The following is an 11,028-nucleotide window of genomic DNA, read 5'->3' as shown; positions in this document are numbered from 1 at the left end:
TTTGTTGTTTTGATTCCCAAGTTTCCCTCACTTTTGATCATGGCCATAGACTTAAACTTACTCTTACAAATTTTATTTCCAGATTCATTTGTCCTTGGATCAATCATTATATAACCTTGTTATCCATTTTCTCTACTGTATGGGAGAAGTGAAAATAAATTCTATCTATTTGCAGAAAAGCTTCTGAAAGTAATAACTTATGGAGAGCCTGTGATTCATAGAGCTTGTAATGTCATCAAAGATCAGCTCTCGTTAAACCAATGTCTCAAACTACTAGAAAGTGCAATGATTATATATAAATAATTTTCACAAAATTCTTTGTTCCCAATAGGTCATGGATGAGATAGCCGGGAACTTTAGCAAAGCATTTCATGGTTCACAAGCTCACAACAAATTACAGAAAGCTTGCGAGATACTCCAGAAGCTGACAGCCTTTATTCCAGGATTTTCTGAGTCAGTTCAGGTAAGCAGAGGATGACTGAGAGGGAACAAGGCCTAAGAAAGGGGAAAGTGAAAAACAGAAAAAGTATAACAAAATAGAAAAAATATATATATAATCTGGAGATTACTCTTTGTACAGAATTTAGCCATTATAAATATTTTGTGGAAACTCAATTTAAATATTAGCAAGTATATTTATACGTTTAAAACTGAAGATTGTGAAAAAAAATTGACCACTAGTGACATTCTCAGACATGCTGTGTTTATTTTCTTTTGTTCATTTGTCATGTTACTGCCTTTCTGATGTGTTTGTTAGGAGCAATCATGGGAGACAAAAGTAGATCCACACCTTGCCATACAGTGGTGCAGCCTTGAAACAGGCATCAAGAATCAGTACCCGCATGATCTTTGCATTTGTTGGAAACACATTTGCCATTGTACTTCCCCGTAATTATTCATGCCTCTTTCTACTCCCTACACATGAGTAAATTAAGGTGGTAGGATTGGTGAGAACTTTAATTTTCTTTTTTCCATTTCCTATATTTTCAAGTGTTTTGCAATAAGTGTATAGATGCAGTCTGTATTGGTTTATTTGGACTTTATAATTATAGAGCTGATACATGCTTGTTGTTTAAAAAATCAGAACAAAACATAAAAAGCAGAGCCTTCACCATCTTTGTTCTTCTGCCAACCTCATTCTCTAGATGTAACCAGTTGTTAGTTTAGTCTTAATTTGCTGCGCATAATCTTCCAAACTTTTCTTTATGCATACACAAGTTTGTTGGTTTGTTTTGTTTTAACAAAAATGGGGTTAAAGTATACAGATTTTTCTATCCCTTGATTTTTTACTTAATAAAAAACATCATGGCTATCTTTTCCTGTCAGTACACATAAATTAACTCTTTATTCTTAATGTTCATTTGGATATATTTCACTTGTTTACCGTCGCAAATAGCAGATCTGTGGACATCGTTGTCCTCACATCTCTGAGCACGTATGCATATATTTCTACAGGCAAGAATGCTAGAAATAGAATTGACAGGCTTTTAAATATTCAATGGATGACAAAATTACCCTCCCTTCCTAAAAGGAACTGTTTTACATTGCCGCTAAGCTTTTTCCCATACTTTCATTTTTTGCCAGTTTTAAAGTCAAGAAAAGAAAGAAAAGCATTTTATTGCTTGCTAAGGAGGTTGAACATCATTTTATATATTGTCCACTTTTATTTCTCCTCTGAATTGCTTCTTCATATCGTTCATCCATTTTCCATCCATTTGGGTTGTTTGTCTCTATTTGTCTGTAAGAGAGCTTTATTTATTATTGATGTTATATATGTTACAAATATTTTGTGCCCATGTCTTACTTTTAACTTCATTTGTTTTTTATTTTCGTATTTTATTTTTCACATCTTCTAGCTTGCCGAAGTTTTTAATAAATGTAACTGTGAAAATAAATGACATTTCAATACAAAAATAGTAGTAGCTACAGTGAATATTCAGTAAATATCTGTTAATTGGTCTATTTGACTTGTTTTACATGAGAACAACCTACAGAGAGTAGAATTAGTGTTTTGTGTTTTGTTTAGAACTTCTCCTTGATTTCTATTTTAAGTCTGTCTTGAATGCTTTTGAGGTCCTAGATGCAAAGGGACAGTCTACTCAGGTATTTCAGTCAGCATTGTTCTTTTCTTTGGCATTCCTTTTTTAAGCTCAGTTTTGTTAATTTGACATTTGATCTACTTATCACTCAAAAAGGGTTATGTCAGTTTCTTAGAATCACCTGAACTACGAATCCTCCCCATAGGTAATGTATGATAATACATTTTCTTTCCCTGCCAAATTGTAATATTGCTTCTTATAAAAATATATTTGAAATGTGTAACAAACTTTGAACTCCGGCTAAAAAGAACACAAATAAATTGAAAACAATCATAAACAGTTCAGGGATGTATGTTTGCTTTTTAAAATTCCCAGGTCAACTCTCTTATTTACCTGAATGAGCGGTTACTGAAGAGCCCATTTCAGAACAACAGCACTCTGGATTTCAAAATTCCTGTGGCTGTCTGCCTCTTTCACTCCCTCAATGTAGTGAAAGCTGATAAAGCAAGTCGACCAAGATGCAAGCATGACATTGAGCACGTAAGTGCAATATATGCCGCTGGCCAACTCTCTTTAGAAACTTTAATCTTGACAGATCCAGGTATCACACAGCCTCTCCCTAGACTCTCAAGAGAATACAGCTAAGGCTTCACCACTGAAGAGACTGCTGTCAAGCCTGATGGGGCCTCTGCTCTATCCTACTAGTGAGCCAAGACTACCTAGTGCTGTAATTCGGTGGAAAGAACTTATTAAAGTGCCTACCACACAGGAAACACTCAGTCAATTATATGTGCTATGCACATGAAAAGATGTTCAACATTATTAGTCATTAGGGAAATGCAAATCAAACCACAGTGAGATACCGTTTCACATAAAAAAGACAGACAATAACAAGTGGTAGCAAGGAGGTAGAGAACTGGAATCCTCATGTATTACATATTGTAACATGATACAGCCACTTTGTAAAGCAGCTTGACAGTTCTTCAGAATGTGAAAAATAGAATTACTATGTGACCTAGCAGTTCCACTCCTTGAAATATACCACATATGTGCACACTAAACCTTGTACACTTCTATTCATAACAGCATATTCAAAAAGTGGAAACAACCCAATGTCCATTAGCTGATGAATGGGTAAATAAAATGCAGTATGTCCATATGATGGAATATTATTTGACAACAAAAAAGAGTGGAATACTGATACATGCTACAAGATAGATGAACCTTGCCCATTATGCAAAGGGAAAGAAGCCAGTCACAAAAGACCATATGATTCCATTCATATGAAATGTCCAGGGGAGGCAAATCTATAGCCATAGAACATAGATTAATGGTTGCCTAGGGTTAGGGGAGATGGGGACAGGAGAATGGACAGTGACTGCTACTGGGTTTATTTTAGGGGAGATGAAAATATTCTAAAGTTAAGTCTTGATGATAGTTGCACAATCCTGTGCATACACTAAAAAACATTGAATTGTATACTTTAAATAGGTGAATTGTATGTGTAAATTTCATTGCAATAAAGCTTTTTTAATAAACAGATCTACGGCACTTTATATCAGGGGGCAAAAAAATATGTATTTCCTTCAGTGGCCCTCTTAGTTGATACAAAGTATGATGAGTTTTTATGCAGACTGCAGGGACTTTCTATGGGTTTTCTCCAATTAATGTCACCTTTCATTATGTTATCTTCAAGATCCCTTTTCTCCTCCTAACCCCCTCCAAATCATTATTTTACTAACACAATACACTGAGGTCACACAAGTCACATGTTATTTCCCTCTAAATGCAGGTAGAAAATATTATGAAAATGTCCTTGCTGGCCCTTCGGGAGAGCCAGGAAGCACTTCTACAGCAAAATCAGTTTTCTGAGTCTTCGGTGACTTTGACCTCTTCCATCGCTACCCTGATGCTGAGCAGGTAACAGAGGAGGAAGAAAAGAGAAGAGTTTCATTGTAGTTTTTTGCCCTTTATAAAACATACAGAAATTGATTTTCATTTAACTTCTTTTTCAGTAGCCAAAACATATCAACTTTGCCTCTGAGTTCGTACACTCTCGGTTATCCAGCACCTGTGCGGTTAGCCTTCCCATCAGCTCTGGCTTTGGAGGAGCTCTTGAATAAACACCCAGGAGTTAATGTGCAAGTGAGTGTGAAATTGATTCTGATCAGAATGAAAATGGGACTTGATGGCTGTAGGCATTTGGGTGAAAAGAATGCACTGTGAAATGTAAGCTGACCAGACCCAATGAGAGAAAGTTGTGTGCCATTAATTTCTATTCTACATAGACATGGAGGCCTCTTAAAAATCATCCAGTATAGAGGTTGGGAGCATTAAACAGACTTCTGGATTTAACTAAATTTCTGTGTTACGACTTGAATCTCAACTCTTCACTATTTCTACAAAGCTGGGAGTAGCTGAATAATTATTGACTCAATATACCAACCTAGTCTTATCAGTATATTGTATTTCTTTCAGCAATTACCTAACAAATGGAAGTAAGATTGTTGCCTTATCCTGGAAAGCAGAATACTAACTTCCTAGTAAAATGAATCCTCAAGGTATAAAAATATAAAAAATAATAATTCTGAGGGTAACAAGTAAATGACTCATCTTTAATTAATTCTTTCTCATGTGATGTTATAATGAGAAGTATTTTGTTTGCAATATTAGCAAGGGGATAATCCCAACATTTACTTTAACTTATGCTATCTGATACTTATTACCTATCAGGATATTATTTATAAATACTTCAGTAAATGATGAAACTAGAGTTTTCTTGTCTCTAGATAACAGGACTAGCTTTCAATCCCTTCAAGGATTTTGATGACAGGAACATTGTTGGAAGCATCGGAAGAGTATTACTAAGCTCTAATCACAAATCGCTCCAGGTCCATAATTTAATGGAAGATATTGAGGTATGACTTGATTACTAGGGAATAAAATAGAAGGGAATTGGAATTTCTGGAAAATAGAATAGAAAGATGCAATACCCTGAAGGAACTCATTTTAGATTTATGGCAGTGCCATGGTTTTGTTATTAACATTTTTACTTAGGAACTTCTAGAAAGAAGTTAGGAGAAGGTGTTTTAGGTCTCAAACTATATACTTTTCCTTAACTCCTGGCACCATGTTATCTACTAACATTCAAAGAGGATGACCTAGCAAGTTTCATTTCATTGTCACTGTAAAGGAGACAGAAAGACATCAGTGGATGCGCCATCTTAAACTTGAAGAGTGATTAACTTCTTATTCTAGATCATGCTCTGGAGAAATGCTAGCATGGAAACCCATCCCACCAGCCTCAACATGAGCACAGGCCATTTTACTGTCACGGTGAACATCACTTCCCTGGAGAAATCCCTAATAGTGTCCATAGAGCCTGAAAATCCCCTTTCAATGACACTCTACCTGGGGTTCCAGCATCAGCCTAACCACACTTACTTCCACCTGAACATCACTCTTCCGAAGGATCAGGTCTGGCAGAAAGGTAAGACCCCATTCAGATGTTAGCAGTTGACTTTGTAATACATTTTTTTCTTCGTTCTTAATTAACTTTTTATTTTGAGATAATTGTAGATGCACATGCAATTGTAAGAAATAAAACAGAGAGAGCTCATATAACTTTCACCCAGTTTCCCCTAATGATAACATCTTGCATAACTACAGTACAGTATCACAGCTGGGAAATGACATTGATGGAATGCATTGACTTTCACCAGTTCTCTAAGCACTCGTGTGTGTGTGTGTGTGTGTGTGTGTGTGTGCTGTGTAATTTTATTACATATGTAGATACATGTGACCATTTTCTTAAAAGATGGATTATGAAAGAGTATTTAAAAACAAATGGTTTGTGGGATAGATAGAAGTATATACAGAGGGTGCCAAAAAACTGTATACAGGGGAGAGGGGTTCACACAGTGTGAGGGATATAAATGATAAACGTCTAAGTATTACTTTGTCTTGTGCACCTGAAACTAATAAAATAATAATAATAATAATAACTGTATACATATTCTAAGAAAGAAAAACTGTTAAAATTATAATACTCCATATATACCGATAACAAAAGATGAATACAAGTCACATTTGACTTCTGCAATTACAAGAGGTGCTCAAAGTGGTTACCATCAGCATCCAGACACTTCTGATTATGGCAAACTACTGTTTGAGCAGCGTTGACCAAAGTGTCCACTTGTATACGTTTTTTGGCATCCCTGATATATGTGATAAAGTGAATTTAGTAAAATGTTAATTGTGGAATCTGGTTAGTGATTATATGGGAGTTCACTGTAAAATGCTCAAAACTTTCTATATAGTTGAAAATTTTTATAATAAAATATTGAGACTCCTGCAGAAGTAAAGTTTCAGCACAATGGGTCATATGTATTTCAAACTTTATATATCATAGTTGAATATATATAATATATATATATATATAATTTATATTTCAACTTTATTTCTAATCCTAATTTGGGTAAGGCCCAGAGATAGCTCAGTAAGTCTTGGTATAAGATCATATAAACTTTAAATGTAACTGAAAAGTCTTAATAAAGAATTACCCTTTTACATTAAAAAAAATGTTGGGAAAAATAATCAGAGTGAGTAAAGCATGTTACAGTGTCCCTTCACGGCAGTCTTCCCGTATTGAACGAGCTTTTCCTGGCTCTCGCATAGGCCTCGCTAACACAGGACAAAGCACCAGAGGCACTGACTCCCACGACCAGGCTGCCAGCTACCAAGTTGTCTGCATAACCACAGGCTCCTTCCTGAGTCAGAACATCTACTCTGTTTTTCTTGCCGATCCTGGCAAAAAAATCATGTCTCTTGGGGCTGGAAGAAATCTTAGAGATCCTTTAGTTTAAACTCCTTGTTTGAAAGATAAGAAAACTAGAGAGATTGGGTGACTTGCCCTGAACAGCTGCCTGCTGACAGAGCCAGGCCTGAAATCAGGTGTCTGGCCTGCAGTCCGGGGCTCCTTGCCTGGAACCACTCAGTTTCTACCCTGGCTTCATCCTTGTGTTTCTTTTGTTACCTAGGTCTTCTAGCTACTGACTTTTGTGTGTGATTTAATGTTTCTAAAACTCATAATACATTCTAATTCATTACACCTACATTTTCATTTATCAAAAGAATATGATTTTTTACTGGGACAGTAGTAATCCAGAGCCCTGGATTATATCCCTGGTCATTTTTTAAAAAAGGATTTGTAACTCTCAGTTTATTGCTTTGTTTGTGATATAAAATAATAATAGACTCTTCAGAAGAAAGGTTCTAATGGTATTTTTCTCGCCTGCGCAGTGCAGTTAAGCACTCTGCTTTGTTCTCAGATGAGGAGTATACATGGGTGCTGAATCCAGAGAGACTGCAGTATGGGATTGGCACCTACTACATAACAGCTGTGTTGAATACAAGCAAGGAGCGTGCTCAGCAGGCGTCCACCCTGTTCTCCATCATAACCGCCGTCACTCAGTGCTATTTCTGGGACAGCCACAATGGTACATGGAGGAGCAGCGGGTGTCAGGTCAGAAGTTGTGCCACTTCTCTGCCTCTCTTCTACCTTAGCTGGCGTTAAACGTGGTGCATCTGTTAGCTCATTTCCCTTAAAATTGTCAGAGAGGAAATAAACCAGCCCAGGAAGAAGGAGGAGGGTTTGTGTAGTGGGCTGGGCAAGAGTGTCTCTTTGGAGCAGGCTTGTGCTTTATGTTTGTAATTTTTTTTTCCAAACATTAGTCTGCGGTGAATGTGACAATTCTAGATAAAATAATAAAAGCAGTATATGGAAGCTGTTAAATTCTACTAGTGTTAAATATGTTGTGGGTATAATGAAATGAACTTCCTGCTGAAAACAAGGGCATTTTTGTACATAAAAATAAACTATAGGGAGAGATAGTTAACTTTATAATGTTTTATTATTTTATTTCTTATGAAATAAAAAGATTGGGGAGGGGCCGGCCTGGTGGCTCAGGCAGTTGGAGCTCCGTACTCCTAACTCCAAAGGCTGCCGGTTCGATTCCCACATGGGCCAGTGGGCTCTCAACCACAAGGTTGCTGGTTCAACGCCTCCAGTACCGCAAGGGATGGTAGGCAGCGCCCCCTGCAACTAAGATTGAACACGGCACCTTGAGCTGAGCTGCCGCTGAGCTCCCGGATGGTTCAGTTGGTTAAGTGCGTCCTCTCAACCACAAGGTTGTCGGTTCGATTCCTCGACTCACGCAAGGGATGGTGGGCTGTGCCCCCTGCAACTAGCAACGACAACTGGACCTGGAGCTGAGCTGGGCCCTCCACAACTAAGACTGAAAAGGACAACAACTTGAAGCTGAATGGCACCCTCCACAGCTAAGATTGAAAGGACAACAACTTGCTTGGAAAAAAGTCCTGGAAGTACACACTGTTCCCCAATAAAGTCCTGTTCCCCTTCCCCAATAAAAATCTTAAAAAAAAAAAAAAAAGATTGCGGAAAAAAATAAGCTAGCAGATTCTTGTACATTCCAGGCCAGATGGGGACAGACTGTCACTTTTGTGATTATTGCCTAGCCCCAGGTATCTGCCCCCTTTAAAATGGCACTATACATTTTCACACTAGTGATTCTGTGAGATCCTGTCTGGTTTAAGTCCTGGTTCAGTTGCACACAGAATGTGGTGCAAGGTTCTGGAAATCATGAGTCTGTTGTTAATCTGAGAAAGTGTCATCTAGATTTGGAATAGAAGGAAAGAGGATTCTCTTGAAAGACACCTGCACCACTCATGGCCTCAAGTAGTGGTTGCTGGGATCATCTGGAGCCTGCTTCTCAATCAAATCCTGAAACTGGAAGCTTGTTAAATAAAATGCAGATTCTGTTGCAGTGAATCTGGGCAGGACGGAGATTCTGCCTTTCTAACAAACAACCAGGTGATGGCAGTGCCGCTGGCCAGGGAAACCACACTTTAGGCAACAAGACTTGAGAGCTTTTCTCCTGGCACAACAATGCCCACTGATTGCAAAATGCATCAGGAGATTTCCTGCTTCCTTGAAGCCCAATGTAGTGTTTGAGTCTGTGAAAGGAACAGAGTTGCAGAGAACGGGATGAGAGTTCCTCTAAGGGCAGAACATAGATTAGGCAATCAGAACTTAACATTGTGTGGTGGAAAGAAGTTAGTCATAAAGACACTATTTCAGACTTTTCATCTGCATAATTAGAAATGGAATTGGTGATCCAACCTGGAATTAGAATCTATTCGCCCGGTGACATTTTTAAAAATATTTTTTTGAAGAAATGACATAGAGAAAGTTATACTAAATAATATAAAAAACATTAAACCCACCACTCAGCTTTATCACAAAATTAGTGTTTTGCTCTATTTAGTTCAGATTTTTAAAAATAAAACACTCAGATAAAATCAAACTTTCTGTGTACCCTCCATGGATCTCATTTCCTCCCTCCTCCCAAAGGGTAATCACTGTCCTGGGTTTGGTGTGCGTATTCATTCTTCCAGCAAATATTTACTGAGCAGCTCGTACATGCCAGGCCCAAGGCTAGGAACCAGAGAAGTAGTGATAGGCTAGACAGTGTCCTCACGAGCTTGCATTCCAGTGAGGAGACTGACAAAAGGTGACAAGTCAGTGTTGTTTTGGTCTTTGCGTAAATGGCATCACACTATACATGTCCTTCTTTAACTTTTTTTCACTCAACATTTATCCATATTGATATACATTTATTTTAACTGCTGCATTGTGTTCCACCAGTTTGCCTCTACTTATTTACTTGTATGTTCTGCCATTACGGAACATATAGGTTGTTTCCATTTTTTTATAGTTATAAACTGCTGACAAAAATATTCTTTGTCATGTCTCCTTGTGCACATGTGCAAAGTCCCCTTAGGGTATATATTCACAACTAGAATTTCAGGACTCAGAGTCTGTGCTTCTTCAGCTTTACTAGAAGTTGCCAAACTGCAGTCCACATTGGCTATGCCCGTTTACACTACCACCAGCCGTGAATAAGCCCACTGGACATTCTTTTCCCACACTGAGTTACCTGTGTTTATGTTTTATGCTTCTCCCTTCCTGAGCACTCTGTTCAGTTAGCATCAATGTCTTGATTCTAATTCCAGGTTGGACCACAGAGCACAGTTTGGAGGACTCAGTGTCTCTGTAACCACCTGACCTATTTTGGCAGCGACTTCTTCATTGTGCCCCGGACAGTGAACGTGGAAGACACAATCGAGCTGTTCCTTCGTGTGACCAACAACCCTGTTGGGGTGTCGTTGCTGGCCAGCCTTTTAGGGTTCTATATGCTCATACTTGTGTGGGCTCGGAGGAAGGATCAAGCAGATATGCAGAAGGTAATGAGACTTTGATTCCAAAAGCTTTGCCACAATGTCTTGAGTATGTTGAACAAGATGGGGGAAAAAACACCTTCATCAAAAGAGGTGGATCACGTGGTTCTAGGTAGTGTAGAAATTCAGGTGGGACTTTTCTTAAATTTCTCTTCATATCTACTGTCTCAACACTTAACTCTGTATCTCCATTTTTTTTTCTTTCAGCCAAGGTTGAACCCCCATACGATTCATTTAGGTTAGGAATAAGCCAAAAGAAGACACCTAGAGAACTTAACTATAATCGAATGCAAGTTTATCTCACTTTGTACATAGGATTTGAAAGTTATGTGTAAATCAAATTATAGGTTAATTGCAATATATAAGAACCTGTGAGAACTCTTTTTTTGAAACAAACCAAAAAAATTCTTTGATGACAGCCTATTCTTAATTTCTGTTCTATATCTTTCTTATTCTTGTGTTTTCTGACACTTGGAAATTCTAGAATATACACTATGTCCATTTCTTTGTTGCCGTGTATATGGAATTGCCAGTTTTAGTAAATAAAAATACAGGACACCTAGTTAAATTTGAATTTTAAATAACTAGTGAATGCATTTTTAGTACAAGTATACTTGTACATACTTGTACAAGTATGTAACTTTAGTACAAGTTATTCATTGTTTTTCTG

General features: G+C 37.6%; 1 protein-coding gene across 1 annotated transcript in view; it reads left to right on the top strand.

Annotated features, from left to right (window-relative positions):
• Positions 1–229: 229 nt before the first annotated feature.
• The window catches only part of PKD1L3 (polycystin 1 like 3, transient receptor potential channel interacting), a 54,547-nt gene continuing 43,748 nt past the window's right edge, over positions 230–11,028 (top strand). Inside the window, exons 1-8 of the mRNA XM_074314627.1 lie at positions 230–463; positions 2,415–2,579; positions 3,832–3,959; positions 4,055–4,184; positions 4,829–4,957; positions 5,298–5,529; positions 7,370–7,563; positions 10,134–10,364. Coding sequence (XP_074170728.1) covers positions 335–463; positions 2,415–2,579; positions 3,832–3,959; positions 4,055–4,184; positions 4,829–4,957; positions 5,298–5,529; positions 7,370–7,563; positions 10,134–10,364 — 1,338 coding nt within the window. The 5' untranslated portion in view covers positions 230–334. The remainder of the gene's footprint in view (positions 464–2,414; positions 2,580–3,831; positions 3,960–4,054; positions 4,185–4,828; positions 4,958–5,297; positions 5,530–7,369; positions 7,564–10,133; positions 10,365–11,028) is intronic.

The sequence above is a fragment of the Rhinolophus sinicus genome, linkage group LG11 (genome assembly GCF_036562045.2).
Source record: "Rhinolophus sinicus isolate RSC01 linkage group LG11, ASM3656204v1, whole genome shotgun sequence".
NCBI classification, from domain to species: Eukaryota; Metazoa; Chordata; class Mammalia; order Chiroptera; family Rhinolophidae; genus Rhinolophus; species Rhinolophus sinicus.
This window is presented reverse-complemented; position numbering and strand designations above follow the sequence as displayed.